General features: G+C 48.8%; 1 protein-coding gene across 1 annotated transcript in view; it reads right to left on the reverse strand.

Moving 5' to 3' along the window:
* The window catches only part of IGDCC4 (immunoglobulin superfamily DCC subclass member 4), a 106,033-nt gene that overhangs the window by 50,308 nt on the left and 38,100 nt on the right, over positions 1-17,625 (reverse strand). The window contains exons 3-4 of the mRNA XM_054168732.1: positions 10,416-10,557; positions 4,643-4,776 (exon numbers count right to left, since the gene is read on the reverse strand). Coding sequence (XP_054024707.1) covers positions 4,643-4,776; positions 10,416-10,557 — 276 coding nt within the window. The remainder of the gene's footprint in view (positions 1-4,642; positions 4,777-10,415; positions 10,558-17,625) is intronic.

A 17,625-nucleotide genomic window follows, 5' to 3' on the forward strand; every position in this document is an offset into this window, starting at 1 on the left:
TAGTCCCTGTCCTCAAGAAAATCCACAAAGAGCAAACGTGCATAATAAGGAGGGGAAAAAGTGAAGTAAGTGCTAGGCAAAGTGAGCTGCTGAGACCACACAATGTCATGTTCCTCAAGCCTTTCTGCCACTCTTCTCTGAGAGACGCTTTATGAAGCATGGCAGCACTTCCTTCTGTGTATCAAGGACTTGCAAACACGAGCAGGACACACAGGGAATTAACTCTTTATGCACAAGTACAGAATAGGGCTCCAGAGCCTGCATCCAGAAAAAGCTGCTGCAGAAGGCAGGCACAGCCCCTCCAAGAACTGATCCCAAGCAAAGAACCACAGAGGTGGGGGATGGAAGAAACTTCTGGATATCCTCTAGTCCAACCCCCCTTCTAAAGCAGGGTTACCCACAGAATGACAACGTCCAGGCAGGTTTGGAACCTCTCCAGAGAAGGAGACTCTACAACCTCTCTGGGCAGTCTGCTCCAAGGCTCCAGCAGCCTCAAAGGAAAGCAGTTTCTTCCCATCTTCAGATGGAACCTTCTGGGTTCCACTTTGTGCCCATTGCCCCTTGTTCTGTCACTGAGCACCACTGAAAAGATTCTGGCCACATCCTCTTTCCCTCCACATTTTAGCTATTGCTGAGCCTTGATCAGATCCCCTCCCAGGCTGCTCTTCTCCAGGCTAAACAGCCCCAGGTCTCTCAGCCCTTCCTCCTCACAGAGATGCTCCAGTCCCCTCAGCATCTTTGCAACTTCCACTGGACTCCTTCCAGTAGTTCCTTGTCTCTCTTGAACTGGAGAGCCCAGAACTGGACACAGTATTCCAGATGTGGCCTCACTAAGGCAGAGTAGAGGGGGAGAAGGCAGCAGGCATTGACAGAGTGCCTGGGAAAAGCATCCTGCAGCCAGCACCTAACGCTCTCTTTGGCAGCAGGGCCGCAGTGTCCGTGCACCCAGGCGAGGGGCGAAGGGATGGAGAGCTGCCAGATGTGTTTGGTGCTCCGTCCACCAGGGAGCAGTGGAGATCCAAGGGGAAAATCCGAGTTATGCCTACTGGCCAGCAGGCTGTTTGAGGGCTGTCTGACTTTATCCCGCCCTCCAGCCTGCTCTCTTCCCTTCCAGCTCAGAATGCCGCTTCCCCAGGGAACGTCTGGAAATTTGCACCATGAAGTCTGCACCGCCAAAACATCTGCAGCACTTCCAGCAGCACTGAGCACAGCTCTCTGCCCTGCCTGGGTAAGGACAGCATGTGTTTAGCCACTGACACACAATCCAGCCTTCCCCATGCGATGGGGAAGTCACACTGTCAGGGGAAGCCACCTCTGGAGGGGTTTCAGGCTATGTGAATACAACAGAAAGGGGTCGTGCTAATTGCTGCTTTTCCTGGGGGAAGGCCTTTAATGAGGCAGATGGGACAATTCCCAGCCATTGTGCTGGGCACAAGGGGGAGAAGGGGGAGGAAAAGGACAACTGGGCAGAAGAGCTATAGGGAAACAGATTCTTTTGCTATGCACAGCCCACTCAAATCCAGCACTGTCTGGTAGGGGCAGAGGCAGAACATGAGCTGCTCCCAGGCCTGAGGGCTGGCAACCCAGTGCCAGTGGAGGTGTTTGTACTGTAAGCAGCATGGCCCCAAAATCCATCACAAGCACACAGCACTGCCCAGTGCTGTCAGCAAGACACCAAAACTGCAGGCACAGTTGGTAAGGAGACACTAGGTCCCACTGCACAAACCTTTTCCAGGAGCCTTGGCAGTGCAGTGGGGCTGAAAGACTGGAATCTTGACAAATTCAGCACAAATGGCTCAGGAGCCATCAGCAGGGAGGGAAGAAGTAGTTTAGTTGCTCCTGCCTGCAGACACATAGGAGTTTGGTCACCAAAACCCCCAAGTAAGTAGCTCAAGCAATGCTAAATAACTGTATTTCAGGCTATTGGTCTTTGGTTTGGGTTTTGTTTGGTTGGCTTTTGTTGTTGTTTGGGGGTTTTCTGACGTTTTTTGTTCACTTTGGTTTAGTTTGGGTTTATTTTTTGCAACTGGCAAAGGATTTCTGCCTCATCACTTCACTCAAACTACTACAAGCTGCTTCCGAACAGGGAGGAAAAGACTCCTGAAGCCAGTCCAGGCATCCAAAATATGCCTGTGATAGTGAAGTGCTGAAACAAAAAAAGGATCAATACCCTGCCCATCACTCATGGAGGAGTTTGCAGCCTGCACAGGTCACTGCAGTTCCCCATCTGTCTCGGAGATACTTCTCCCCAATTATAAAAGCCCCCAGAGATTTAACAGGCATGTTTTTCATCACTATCTGCTCAATCTGGTGAAAAACTCAACCTCACATATTTGTTGTTGCAGCCAGCGGGTGGTGTGGTGCTGCAGAAACGAGATTTGGGTGAGAACTGCAGGCAGAAATCTGCTGGGGCCGGCTGGTGCTCCAGAAGGAACGCTTCCCGTTTAACCTCTTCCACTGCCTCCATTTGCAAAGCAGATTAAACATTGCAGAGTTACAGGATACAATTATGCTGAACGAGTTATGATGCCAAGGATGGCACAGTCCCCTTTGTAGCTTGATCAATATTAGTGATTAATAGCAAACCAGAGCCAAGATAGGAGCTATCTCTGAGTGTGGAACTGCCCACAGCCAGCGTTCCCCTTGCCTCTGCTTCATTAGGCACACAGAGGATCTGGCAGGGGCTGGCAATTAGATACAGAGCCTTCAACTGCTCACGAATTCTCTGCAGATTCCACACAGATTACCTCCACGACACAATCCATTGATCAGAGGTGTGTTCTCAGGCTCCACAGTTAATTACATTCCCTGCTGATGGATGAACAGCAAAGCCATCTCCGTGAAAATCTGCTGGTAGCAGAATGCCAAGCAGTGTAACCCCAAACAAAGACCAGAGAGGCTGGGGAGGACTGCAGGGCTTTCAAGGTTAAAGCTGCCTAAGAAACATACTGGGGTCAGCAGGAACTGGGGACAGTGGCAGGGGGGCACTGTCCCAAGAGACAGCACAGCTCAACCCAACCCCCTGTGCTGGTGAGTTTGTCCACATGCATATGAGGATTATATAATAGTCAGGAGGCAGCCAGGCCTGCTGGGAAGGATGCTGGAGTTTGGAGACCCCCACTGCACTTCTGCTCTCAGCTACCTTCTCATGTCCAGACTTGCCCACTGCACTCTTGGTTTACAAAGAAAAATGCACTCAGAGGCTGAGGCCCCGATCAGGAGGCAAAGGACAGCTCACATCCAAAGCCTTGCTCCAACTGTCTGTGTCACCAGAAGAAATCCCAGCTGAGGCTCTTCCCAAATACCACACAAAGATCTCTGGAACCAACCCAAGAGCTCAGCTAAGAGCCAGCAACATGGACAGAGAATGCAAGTCAGATGTCACTGTGCTTAACCTCCTCTGGACCCTGATAGGCAACATGGGGTAGTCACAGCCCTGCCATCTACTCCAGTATCTGCAACTATTTCTCTTGCTAGCTTGGGAAAGCATCTTCTGTTCATGCCAGTCTTCTCCTGTCCTGCCATCCAAGGCCACGGAAGACAAGATTACAACACGGCACTTCCCCAAGGCACAAGCAGGGTGCTTGACCCCTTCTTCTAAAAGCCCCAGAGCAAAAAAGGAGCCTAGGGCTGTTAGAATTCATGTGCCAAAGAAAATCCCTGGGCAGATCCCTGGGCAAAGAAAGAAACAACCCCATGATTTTTGTTGTTCTCCTTAGTCTTGTGACAGGGCAGAGGCAACACCACCTCTGTAAGAGACTAAACCTTGTCTCTTTTGCTGTGAATCAACAAAGTTAAAATCACCTTTGCTCCTTGCCCAGACAAGAGCTGATGTGTATTGGGCAGATGTGCATAGACAAGATCATCTCTACCCATCAGCTACCCCAGAAGGGAGGATGGTGCAAAGGACACCACCTGGACACACACCTGAAAAAACTGTATGAAAGACCTGAGCAACTCCTAGCAAGGGGGAAGGAAAGACCTGGGCAATGCTGCTCTGAAGAAAAGTGAAGAAAATACCAGGAGAGAAAAGGACAGAGACACCACCATGTAGCCTGGAAGAAGCAGACCAGGAGGAACCCTCTCTCCATGTCCTAAGGTCTGCCTGCTGCAATTGATGGAGCTGAAGAGGCTGTTCAGAGAAGGACTTGGACTTTGGGATCTCTCCCTCCCCTCCACCAGCTGAGGACAGCACAGCCAACAAGGCAGCACCCTTCCTCCACAGACCCAAACCGTCTTGGAGGGTTGGGGGTGGTAATACAATTCCTTTCCTCTTCCCTCTATTTTCTCTCTCTCTCTCTCCTTCTGGTCCACCCACTTTATTCTGTTAATAAATAGCCTTGCTGTTGATATTTTGGCCTCATTTGTGCCTCTAATTTCATAACATGGGAATATTCAAAAGAACTGAGTCTCTTTCCCTCTCTGGACCGAGCCAGCCTCCCACCCAGCCTGCTTACCCCATCGGAGGAAAGAGAAATCGTCACTAAAATGCCTTCTCTTCAAGCTCCAACCAAAGCCTGCCCTGTGCAGAACCACACCAGCAGGAGAGCTCATCACTGCTGTTTCAGCTCAGCTTGAACCCCCCACGCAGTGGCTGTGTGGCATATGTGCCCAGCCCACCAGGCTCCTGCCTGCTCCTTACCTTTCAGGACACTGAGGACTGCATCGTTGCTGTAGCGCTTCCGGGCGGCGTTGGCTGCCACGCAGTGGTAAGCGCCAGCATCGCTCTCCTGCACGTCCACGATTTGGAGGACACCATTTGGAAGAGTTACAAACCTGAGTGATCAAAAGGAAGAATGTGAGACAGGCTGTGTTTTGCTTGAGCTACTCATCAATTCAAAGCCATTTTATCCCTTCCTTTCCTACTGTAAACAGATCATGGGCAGATTCTGGTAACCACAACAAAATGGGACCAAGAAAGCTTTGAGCAACCCAAGTGGTGGTTCTTAAAAAGCAGCAGGTACAGACCTCTGCTGGCCTGCAGTCTTGACAAAACAGGGTCTGCTTTTGGCAGATCAAGTCAAGAGAGCTCTGTGCATACAAAGCAGCTGTACAGTATGGAACAACTACACAGGCACATTCTACTCACAGGTTTGCAGTTGACTCCAAGTGTACAAGTGCCCACACTACAGCCAGCTTCACCACTTGCTTTTCACAAAGGTTTGGTAGACAGAGAAAAAATACATTGCAAAGAAGTCTGAACATCACCTTTTCCCTGCTGCACCTCAAGTACACAGAATTGTTGTGGTCGGAAAGACCTTTAAGGTCATAGAGTCCAACCATTAACCTAGCACTGCCAGGTCACCATAAAACCCTGTCCCTCATCACTGCATCTACACAGCTTTTAAATCCCTTCAGGGATGGGGACTCCACCACTGCCCTGGGCCACCTGTTCCAGGGCTTGACAGCCCTTTCAGGGAAGACATTTTCCCTAATGTCCAACCTAAACCTCCCATGGCGAGTACATGAAGGGACCAACTCACACACAGTGGCACCTTCATGGCCCAAAACTGTCAGGACACAGCCACATGAAGCTGCACCATTCCTGGTGTGATTCCTTTTGCTCCTCCATGAGTTTCTGGCTTTCACAAGCTGACAAGCTTACGAGCCGAGCATTGGGTATCCCCCACATTTGCCCACGGGGAGCTACTGGGCAACACTTCCACAGAGTGAAATGGCTACACAGCTCATACTATGAAGACAATCCTTGCTGCATTACACTGAACAAAGCAGATGATTAGCAATTAGCATAAAAGTAGGAGCTGGCTGTCAGCATCTCCATTTTCTGCCTGGATTCCTAGATGGCAGCCTCTTTATTCTTGAATGCAAGGCGCAAAGCCTGCGTGATCCTTTTTAATTATATATGAGATCCATTTTTAATTGCAAGCTTCTATAAACAGAGCTGCTGAGCTTTGACAGGCAGCTCTGGGTTATCAGTCTTCATTATGAAGAGGACACGTTCAAAGGCAATTGCTAAGGGGAGGGACAGCAGCTATTCCACAGGAAGAGCATAAAGACAAGTCAGAAGCATGAACACCAATCCTTCCATCACAGCAAGTAAACTCTCCAAGCAAAACTGTGGCTGTCCAGGTGCTAAGATAACTGGAGTGCCACGAGAGAGGGTCACAGATCTAGGAGGACCTTAAGAGATCATTCATCCTGTATTCAAGCCCTGGTCACCAATAGCACACCTGCTCCTGCAAACATTTATCCTAACTCTCCTGTAACACAAATACTTCCCTTGCCCTAAGCAGTCTGTTCCAGAGACAGATACCCCTGCTGCAAATCTAGTGTCTATCCTGAACCTCACTGGCAATCTGAGTTCATCACTTCTTGTCATCTTGACAGCTGAAGAAGAAAGAGAAGAGCTAAAAGAGTTCCTCCAGTGACCAGACTGTTTCTACTGGCACGATTCTACAGCCTGAATCATGGACATAGACTTGCTGAAGCTTCCCACGATCCCTAAAGCCACGCTCCCGCTGCTTACAGAGAGGCTTTTCTCAGGATCAAGCTCCAGAGACCTCAGAAGAGGTGGTGCCCAGAAATCCCTCATCAAGATGCCTCATCAGGACACAGGAGAAAGGAGACAAATATTTGCATCCTCTCAGCTCTGTGAGGGAAAGCCTCCCACTGCGATAATATTTATTTTCGTCGTGCATCTGCTATTTGAGTCTGTAATTAATAGCAACATATTTCAAACACTAGGCAAGGCATCTCCCAGCCACAAAAAGACACTCCAGTTATGTAGCACAGACTCACTGAGGCAGGGAGGGACCTCTGAAAGTTGTCTGTGGCCTTTACCCTCTCAGAGCAGGGACAGCTAGACCAGGTTGCTCAGAACTTTGTCCAGGGTCATGCTCAGCCAACATGCCTAACTTCTCTTGACAGCAGAAACCCAGTTACTGTGCTTCTAAAAGAGCAGGAGCTTGAGGCAAGGAGGAGTGAAGAGATTCAATCAACACATCGCTCAAGATGGCCCCTTCAGTGAGGCGAGCAGCAGAGAGATCTGCAGTACATCCTGGTAGGAAAGCACAGCAGAGGCTGAGCTTTGCTCTCCCAGGGAAGCAAGAAGGAAAGAAAGGCAGGATTTCTTTATCCACAATTTCTTCCAGCTGCTCACAAAGCCTCCAGCTGTTTAGGCTCCCAGTATCCCTGGACTAGAAGCCTCCAGGCAGCCTGCAAGGGCATTCTGCTCTCTGCCCAGGCTCTCTGCAAGGAAACAAGTTTGCCTGATGAGTCAGAGCAGACATTAGGTGCTACCTTTCCTTCCACACAAAGGGCAGATCTTTTATGTCTGCTCACCTTCACTATGGATTAAGTAGAAAACAAAAACCAAACAGAGAGAGAGAAGCAGAAATTCTGGCACCTTTGCAGTCCAGGAAGTTTGTCAGCTGTAGTGCCAAAATCTCACAGGAGACTCACAGAAGGCAAGTCCCCTACTTGCAGCAGGTAGCTGGTTAAAGGGCAGCACGTTCAGACCAGGGTCCAGCTACCAGGGAACTCAGCAAGCTACCAGAGCAACAGGGCACAAACAAGTAGCTGTGCCTCTCTCTGCTCCTCCCAGAGCAGATTCTACACAAGAGTGGGGGCAGAGAAGAGAGCACAGAAGGGCCAACAGCTGCTCACCTCCTCAGCGCTGATTACCAGGGCAGCGCTCAGGAACTGTGTGTACAGCAGAGAAGATTCCAGCATTAACAGGCTAACTCCTTTTCTTTCTCCTCAGTAAGTTTCTGGCACACCTTTCCTCACAACCTTTTAAATAGACTCAAGCAGCAGTCCGGAGGACAAGTCAGGAAATGTGCAGCTTTGACATGGACTCAGGTTGCAAGTCCTTTTGCTCACAGCTCAAGAGCCCTGTATGCTAACGTGAGCCACACTAAGGCACTCCTGACACATAACAGAAGTGAACTCTCCACCCAGTAAAACTCTCACTTAGCCAAAATATGGAAGAAGATACTGTGATTGCAGACACATGATCTGCAGGGTATGTGTTTATGTGCTGACCTCCAAAGACCTCCAGTTCCTAGCAAGTACTCATCTTGGCTCTAGGGAAAATAAACAGCAATTTGGAAGCTGGTGTAAAACCCAGCCAGCACCTAAAACAGAGAGAAGAGTACGCCAAGAGATGTAGCACACACCCCAAAACAACTGCAACCCAGAGAAAACCTGCAAGCCACTTCTCAGCAGCTGCTGCAGATTTAAGACATGGTTTTTAAAAGTACCTCAGAGCCAGAACTGCAAAACTCTTCTATGCCTTACTTATGTATGAGAGTTAGATTTTGTCCTGGACATCAGCAGGGCAGGAAAGGTACTCTGAAAACATCAGTAAGCACTTCACTACTCTTTGAGTTGTCTTTCTTAAGCTCAGCCTGCAGCACCTTCAAGGTGGCACCGTGCTAGAACCTGCAGCCAAGGGCAAAGGTTGAGGAGAGTGCTGAAAGGTAAGATCAACACTAAAAAAGAGAAGAGGAAAAAAGCAAAGCAGCAGTGTCAGCTGTCCATGATTATTCCAGCTCTCTTAGAAGAGATGATAAACATTGATGTAGCAGCATTATCATCTCGAGGCTTGCATCTACAGCCCCAGAGCCTGATTTTGTACATACACCTAACCAAGCTATTCTGGAAGATGAAATCATCATCCTGACGCCTACCCAGCCAAATGATTGCATCTTCCCAGGCTCATCACAAGTGTGCACAGGAGGGAGTCCACAGTAATCAGGCTGGCCTGAAATCCAGTCCTGAGGCATGATGTGGTAAGGATAAGAGCGCGCTGGTTGGCAGCCAGCGTTTCCTGGAATTCACTTAATTCCTTCGAAAGCCGGTTATATTAAATCCAACAACAACCACCAGACAACAGCACACAAAAAAGGCAAATCCTTCTGAAAAAGCATATTAGCTAAAACATGATTTAAAAAGCAAGATCTGCAGGCAGAGATTATGGCCTGGTTTTGACAAGGAAAACAATTTTCAGGCTGCCCGTGTTGAAAGCAATCTCTGAGCAAGTAATTTCACCACATCCATCGAGCTGTCTCATTAAAAAGCCATTGGCCTATTTATGGCACACTTCCCACTGCAATCCTTTCTTTCTTGGTGTTTGGGGTTTTTTTCCCCCCTTTCTTTTTTAATTAATTTTCTTCTCATTACAAAGCAGCAGCCTCCTCAAAACCTTCAGACTCAGGGATATAAGCAGTTATTATTACTACAGAAACAGTCACTGCTGCAAAACTATTCCTAAACCTCACCCCACCCCTCTTTCCTTCCTCTCTTCCTGCCTCCTGGCTTAACTTCCCTGGGAGGGAAACAGCTCTTTCTGCAGAACAGAAAATGACTTTTTAAGAACTAAAGGACAATGCAGTCACTTATCCCCTGCAGGAGTGATGCCTACAGACCAACTAACAGCCAACTAATGGTTTATCCTCTTCTTGTGCCTGTATCTGACTTCCATTAAGGAAAAGTTATCATGCTGCAGGACTCTTATCTTTTCCCCCAGAAAAGAAAACTCAAGGTCTTTTACTAGATAACCTCTAAACACTGGAACAGAACAAATGGAAAGATCTCCCAGGTTACTGAGCACACACAGTGCTCCAGAAGAATCATTAATACCAAGACAAATCTGTGGGGGAAAACAGCAAAGAAAACAACTGACCCTAGAACCACAACCAAAATGAGAGGAAAAACCACATCATGGAGTTCAGCTGGGTACACCTAGTACCCCCAGCACTGTAACCCTACAGTCAGCTGGAGAAATGTTCCTCACACCAGGCCCAAATCCCTCACTTCCCTCCTCACAAGAGGACAAGCCAAAGGCAGCCATGCCACAGCCTGCCCTGCCCTGTTCCATACACACAGGCCTCTGTAGGGTGCAGGTTCTGTGCTGTCAGAGCTGGCACCATTTCAAGATTCTCTGTTCCCTTTTGTGCTGCTGTCTGTCCTTCTGCTTACTCTTCCTGGTTTCCCTCCAATGCCCTGGACAGGGAGACAATGGCTAACATATTTCTGCATACAGACTCTTCCAGACCACTGGAGAACTGAGGCTGGAGTCTCAACTACTTTGTTTAGCAGCCAATTTCCAGCTCACTTCAGTTCTTGAAACTATCTTTTATAGAATAAACACTTGGTCCTTCATGGCAAAGGTTCCAGAACGAGGGATGAGTAATAAAAGACTTGGTTCTTTCTCTTGCTTTCCTTTTTTTTTCTCCTTTGGTGGGTTGTATTCTGGGGGAAAGTTCATTTCATTTAGGTGTTTTGTGGACCTGTTTGCATGGGCCCTTTGCACACCTCCTCCCTAATCACTGAATTATCAGGTCCACACCTGGTCTACCATCTCTCTCTTCAGTCTACTTTTTGACAGAGGATTTCCACATCCTAAATGGTCAGGTTTGAGTCCACTTTATTTCGAGCCATCAGGGACTCACCTGGGTTCTGCTGGAACAGGTTCATGGTCCTTCTCCCATGTGATGAGAGGGGAGGGCAGCCCTTCGATGCGACACTCGAAGCGGGCCATGCCATTCTCTTCCACTGCCTGGGACTCCGGCTGCTGGAAAAAGCGTGATAATGCTGGGGAAAGAAGGAGGAAAGGCAAGTTAACAACTCCATGTTTCTGCTGAGAGAGGCAAACCTGTTATGATGTAGGAGTCAAGAAGGCTTTTCTCTCCTGAAGATAGCCTGAAACATAATTCTTCCCTTTCCCCTGCCCTACAGGCCCTCAGCAGTCCTAACAACAGCAGCTGAAAGGTTACAATGGGCAAATTTGCTTCTTACCTCATTTTCTCCTTGAAGGTAACAGCATGAGAGGAAAGACAGGCAATTAGCTGAGTTCAGCAGTTACCTTTCCAAGCTGCTTCCTTCTCTGCTCACTTGCTCCCTTTGGGAAGGACACACAGAAAGAGGGGCAATGGCACAACCCCAAGAGGAAGGGCTTTCCCCTTGCTTTGTAGCATTCCTGCAGCCACAGGAAATTAAAACAAGGCAAGAGGAAGAACAAGGCCAGATGTTGAGTTACTTACACAAACTAACTGCCCACAGGCTGGTAATATTGGAGACTAGGGAAGAGACTATAAGGGTTATTACCCTCCTCCATGGTGAACAGCTTTGCCTGCTCCATCCTGCTCCAGCAGATGAGATGAAGCCAAGGGGATGCAGACACAGCACCTTGCTAAGGATGGATTTCATATATGCCAGGACCCTTGTTTGTTCTCCAAGTGTCATCCCTATCTATATGCTTCTTTCTACACTAGAGAGGCTGAAGTTGCTTTGGAGATGAAGCACTACCATTTGTGACTGCTTTTGGACTGCACCCTTCCCATCATTCATATGCAGCTGCCTCATCTTCCTCCCCTTCCAGACAGACAGCAAAACCCTGCTGACTTCAGCAGAGCTCAAATCCTCCTCCTGGGGCTGTCAGCATCTGTCCCATCAATAGCATAACCCAAAGGCACCTCAGTCACACCGTGGAGTTTTGAATATGCATGCAGGCTCCTTGATGGGAGCAGAAAGCTTCTGTTCTTCCCCACCAAAAGAATTGGTTCCTGCTTCTCTGTTCAAGTACCTCTGCCATTAAACCTACCCTGTCAGGCAAATTCATCCATCTAACACAAGTGCCAGAAGTACTGAATGTGGCACAATAAACACACATTTCAGCCAGAAAGCAGGCCTGACTGCTGGGCCAAGCACGGCACTGTGCTTAGAAGGACCCCCGGTGACCTTCTGGTCCTCCAGCACAATTCTGTGCTTATCCTACCACCGCTTCCCAAGAACATTCATCATTGCTTTGGATTTCACAGGACTCCAAATCTGAAGTTTCCTTTGCACTGCACACAAGCACAATCATACACACTCCATTGCAGTGCTAGCTTGAGAGAGTAGGTACAGTTCTGAAAACTAAATGCTTTTGCATGACCCATTTTAACCTCAGCATATTCTCAGCTGTCATTAGTGTTTTTCTTTAATTTAAATAGTTCTCACATGTTTAAAGCAACTCATTGCTCTCCTCAACAGCTACAGACTGAGCTCTCCCACCAGCTGTCTGCCAAGTCTAGCTTTTCAGCTCCACACAAATAGCAATGAGAAATGTTTTCCTGGAAAACTCTGAAAAAGACATTAATATGGAAGGCCCCAATGCAGCCAACTGCTTCAGTATTTGCAAATACATGCTGCAGACCACTTTAACACTGACTAATTTACAAGCTCTTCTAAGATGATGTTAATAAAACTTGCTGAACCCAAGAGTTTAAAAGAAATCCACTCAGTGCCAGTACATGGTCAGAACAGCACCATCAAAACAACCTTTTCCTGGCAGCAGATATCCTTAATGTTCTTTTCTGTTACCCTCCTTTCATCCTACAAGGATAAATGAGAACACTCTGGCAGGCTCTGAAGGGCTCTGTACCCAGAAAGGTCATGATGGGAGGCAGGAACCCTTCTAAAAAGATGAAATTTGTAGGCATCTCTGTTCCCTTCATGTCAGGTCACCTGTGACTCTTCTGTTCATCACTAAGTGGCATTAGCTAAGCTGGTATGATGCAGTCCCAAAGTTTACAAGAGTTTTAAAGCAGTCTCCAGAGACTGGAAAACCTAAGTAGGTCATGAACACCAATGTCACTGTCCACAGCAGTGGTGAAAAGTCTCCATAAATCCCAGCAGGCAGCTTCCTGCCCTCTTTACTCTCCCTTACAGCTGCATGCATGTGTATTCTGTACAGGTTGGTAAGTGAGGCAGGACATTTAGGCTGAACTCTGCACAGTTTGCCATACAAAAGGTGACACTCCCTTCTGGGCTCCCCAAGGTTACCCAGAAAATAACCTGTCCCAAAGCCAGGGGCTCCTGGTTATTCCTCCCTATCACCTGCCAGACCTGTGTGTGTAAGCTTCAAATTCCCTGCTGAGAAATGGATCCTGCCCTTCACCTCCATCCAGTCCCATCTGCCTGCTGTGCTGGGTTCCAGAATGGCTCTTTAAAAGCAAAGAGCCAAGAAATGCACCCGTGACAGATTTCTCATTAGGACGTGGAGGAGCATGACTAAAGAGGGACCCTGATTAGGGAGTGCAGCGTCCCTCTCCCTGCAAGCAGGAGCTGCCAGGCTTCCCAAGCACAGCCCAGCTCCTCAGCACAGCCAGCAAAGGCTGGGAGCTCGGTGGGTGCCAGAAGCTTGACCCTGGCAGCACAGAGCATACCAAGTTTCATCTGTTAGTGTCTTCTCGTGATAAATCTCAGGGTGGGATTCACAAGATGAAAAACAAATGACTTCTGCAAGCTCTGAAAGAAGCAGCCTGCACCTTCCACAGTGAAGAAGACAGGGAATGTGAACACAATCTTTTGTGCACAGAAAGCACCACCAAAGCAAGGTAATAATGGTGAAAAAGTTTCTTTGATGTAGGACTGAACAAGAATCCTGGATCTCAGCACTGGCAAGGCTCAGGCAAGGACAGACTTCCTATCCAGGCTCATCTCTGCTCCACCAGGATCCTCTGCATCAGCCTGGGGCCAAGACCACTGCATACTGTGATCATTGTGTCCCTCCTCTTATCCCAAGAGGTGCCAAGGTGGAATGGAGGAGGCAGCACCTACAGTGTGACCCAACCCAGGCTCAGAGCTAGTGCTGGGAGGAAAGAAGAGAACCAGCCAGAGCAAGACAAGCCTGCTGTGGAAGCAGGTCCTGCCAATCTGACACTGCACAGATGTGCATGTGGGTCACAGTGAGAGCAAGACAGGCTTCAACACACTGCTCACCCGAGGGCCACGGGGCTGTTTTCCTCCAGAAACACACTCTGATGGAAAGGACTGCTGCAGAAGGTCTGTGAAGTGAGAGGTTTTCATGCAAGAAGGCAGAGACAGGAGATGCTTGAGGGAATAAGGGAAATAAGGACGACAGGTATGTACTCAACATTATTTTCAGTTCCTCAGCTAGAGTTTAGCTTGCAAAGACATCCCGAGCCACAAAACACCTCCCAGCCCTGTTGCACTGATTACCCTGAACACCTTAATAGGCCACTCAGCAAAAATTACCCACTGCAGGTGAGAAGGTGAAGAGCATTACAGCAAATTGTCCTCAGCAACATGCCAAAGCTCCAGGCTCTGCGTCTCCAGGAATGGAGCAGGCAGCTCCCTCCTTGCTGACACGCTAAACCCAGCTGGAGCCAAGCTGTGTGTGCCAAGGCTTTTAGCCCCAAACCCAGGGGTGACTGCAGCATGGTAAAACCCAGCAGCCTCCCGCTCTCCCAGCAGCCTGATCGGTGCAGGAGGCTGTGAGCTTGGAAAGACTGCCAGCCAGCAACACTACACCCCAGGCAGAAAATGCAGTCTATGCAAGGAATTCAGCCTTCTGAAATGGGCTTGCTGCTCTCTCCCACAGCGCTTTGCCCCCAGACTCTCCATGTGCTTATCCTCTTTGTACCTTTTCTAATTATTAGTAGTTTTTTTGATAAGATGGGTGTAACTTCAGCCCCCACTGAGATCAGGTATGCTGTCTCTGAAGGGCTTACACCTGAACAGGCCACGGGGTGGAAGGGAAACAGAAAATCACAGTACCAATTTGCCACGGCCCCGTGGCATGGGAGAGAGAGCCAGAACAGCACTGGGGCTGCAGAGCCATGTGGTAGCACAGGACCTGAAGTGCCCAGCTAGTCCATACATTGCTCCTGCCTCTTCACAGAACCCACTCCCACACCCACTTGAAACAGCATTTGGAAGTCACATCTGTGGATGGTCCAGAGCCTCTGCATTCATCTACTGGAGGTTTTCCTGCCCAGCCTGGTTCTGCTTACAACCTTCCCTCACCTATACATCTAATCCACAAAATAAATGGCATAAAATCCAGGAAATCCTTAAAATGAGAGTAAATCCCAAGCTGCCTTTCCTCATATCCCAGACCCACTATGCATCACGAAGAGATTCTCTCTGTGGAGAGTGGATCACGACAGCCTATGCGCATCACACCCAGGTGCAGTAACACACCAAACTTCTCCTGCACTGGCTGCCAGCAGCCACACAAGGCAGGCCTGTTCCCTCCAGGCACAGCAAACATCTTCATCTGACAGTCACAATTACTGTAATTTTCTAGAACCTCCCTCACACAAAATGTTTAAGCTAAATGAACAGCTTTAACAAATCTTCCCCGATGTAGTTATTACCAGGTAGAAAACGACACCTTCCCACAACTACAATAACGCCCCTGGTATTTCCATGTGGGAGCACACAGGGCTTGGAGAACCCCCCAAACCTAATCCAGCAGCCTAAGCAGCTGTTCACTGCACAGGAACACCCACACCAAGAGCCCTCACAGATTTGCTCCTCTTCATTAGCCACAGCCACGCCGTGTGGATGGCCGATGCCTAGCCTGGGGAAGAAAACACACAGTGGGTCAGAAGTACAAGCTGGTGGCAGGGCTGTTTTGCCTGGGCAAGAGAGAGCTTTGGAGAGACTTTATGGCAACCTTCCAGTACCTGAAGGGGGCCTGCCTACAGGAAAGCTGGGGAGGGACTTTTTACAAGGGCTTCTAGATACAGGACAAGGAAGAATAGCTTTAAGCTGGAAGAGGGGAGATTTAGACTTGGATATTAGGACAAAATTCTTCACAGTGAGGGTGGTGAGACACAAACAGGTTGCCCAGGGAGGTTGTGGATGCCCCCTCCCTGGAAGTGTTCAAGGCCAGGTTGGATGGAACCTTGAGCAAGCTGGTCCAGTGGAAGGTGTCCCTGCCTATGGCAGGTAGATAAGAACTAGATGACCTTTAAGGCTCCTTCCAACCCAAACCCTTTGATGGTTCTGTGATGGTTCTGTGATAACCAATTCTACCTGCTGAAAAGGTTTTCTTCTATTGCCCTGTGCAGACCAGCAGCGTCCAGACAATCAGCACAAAGAATAACTCCATCTACACACAGCCAGCTTTGGAGAGGCTTCTGCACTCAGTTGTGGCAGGAATAAAACCCAGGCCTTTACAATCCCTCTTTGCACCAGCTGCATGCTGATGCAGAGTGCTTCTGCCCAAGCCACAAAACAAATCGAAGCCAGAGATGCATTTCATTAATCAATTCCCTTGCTGCTCCCCGTTCAGAACTGAATTTGTTATGCCAGGTGCCTGTGTGTGCCACAGCAGCAGCCCTCTCCCTGTGCAGATGGTAACAAAAGGAGACGTGAGTATGCACGAGGAGAAGGGTCACCTGAAACTCCCTGTTTCTGGGAGAAACTCAGAGGAGGATGGAGAGATGTGTCACCTGCACAGGCTCCTCAGGAAAAATCCAGAGGGAGGCCAAGGTAGTTTCTGCTTTTGAGCTGTCTCCACAGTTGTCACTTGCGAGACGCCAAACAACAAACCCAGGTCTGTACCAGAGGCACAAACCATTGTTACCAGGCAAGAGGCACGGTGCAAACTTCAACAAATGTCACCCCTAAAAGGGAATCTGATTAATGCAGGGTGGCTGGGATTGGGGCAGGAGCAGTCAGATATACCCTCCTGAATAAACAATGCCTCTTCTGCTCCAGGTCTCCCACCTTCCCAGACAATATCTGCATGCAGGATCTGTGACTGCTTCTTCACAGCCCTCAGGGGTCCCTTCACTTAATGAAATCCTGGGACCAGCTATTTATCTGGCACTACAAATCACTGCAAGCAGGGAATGGGAGGGATGGGTGACCAGCAATCTGCAGGTGCTGCATGCTAAACATTTTCTGAGCAGAAAAGGAGGATGTGTTGCAAAGGTCGAAGAGTTTTCCCCTGATCTGGCAAAAGCTTCATCTGCCATCAGGAGTGCAGGCTTCTACAGCAGGCTCACAGGCTGAAACACACACTTGGCCAAACCTGAACCACCCTGCCAGACGTTAAATACACCTTGTTGTAAAGTGAGTGTTGGGGAAACCAGTCTGAATCTTCACCTACCACAGCTCTGAGAAGGGCAAAAGCACCTCTGTGGTGTGCTGTGCAGCTGCACTCATCAGCATTTACATAAGTCACTGTACTAGAGAGAAGTGTTACTGTATTTGCATTCTTTTCTAACCTCACCTGTTTGGTAGGTCAAGGTCTCATTTACTGTCACTCACACACTTAAAATAGCTCCAGAAGCCATTCCTGAATACAAAGGCATTTCATTCCTGAACGCTTTGCAAAGATGCAGCCGTTCAGATCTTGGAGTGCCCTTCTCAGAGATCAAATCAAAAAGCAGCCTGAAGAGCTCTTTCCTTCATCTCTGCCCTTATAAAGAGAGAGTCACCACACAAGACAGTCCTGACACCAAGCAGAGCTGCAGACTCTGTCATGTAGACAGCCCTTTGGCCCAGCCTCCTCACTGCTCTTCACTGGCTGGAGTTTCTCCTGGAGTTCAGAGATTTGTTCTACCAGTTGAGAACATCTGAGCAAACCCAGTGGCACCTACTAAGGGAGCTACAGCTGCTTGGCTCTGCCCTAATCTCAACATTCCTTACTCAGCAGTCAGCTCCCTGAGTTCCTTCCACCCCCCTCCCAAATGATGCTGATTGTTCACCAGGGAAGCCAGAAGAGATCAAGGGTGACCTGGAGGCAGCCAAGTTGATGTGCACAGCCAAATCCAGTGTGTGAGACGTAGAGGATGTTCCCAGCACTGCCATCCCCTCTGCTCAGGGCTGTGACCTCCTTCCTGCAGTTCTCCAGTTGGA

The sequence above is a fragment of the Dryobates pubescens genome, chromosome 17 (genome assembly GCF_014839835.1).
Source record: "Dryobates pubescens isolate bDryPub1 chromosome 17, bDryPub1.pri, whole genome shotgun sequence".
In the NCBI taxonomy this organism is placed as follows: domain Eukaryota; kingdom Metazoa; phylum Chordata; class Aves; order Piciformes; family Picidae; genus Dryobates; species Dryobates pubescens.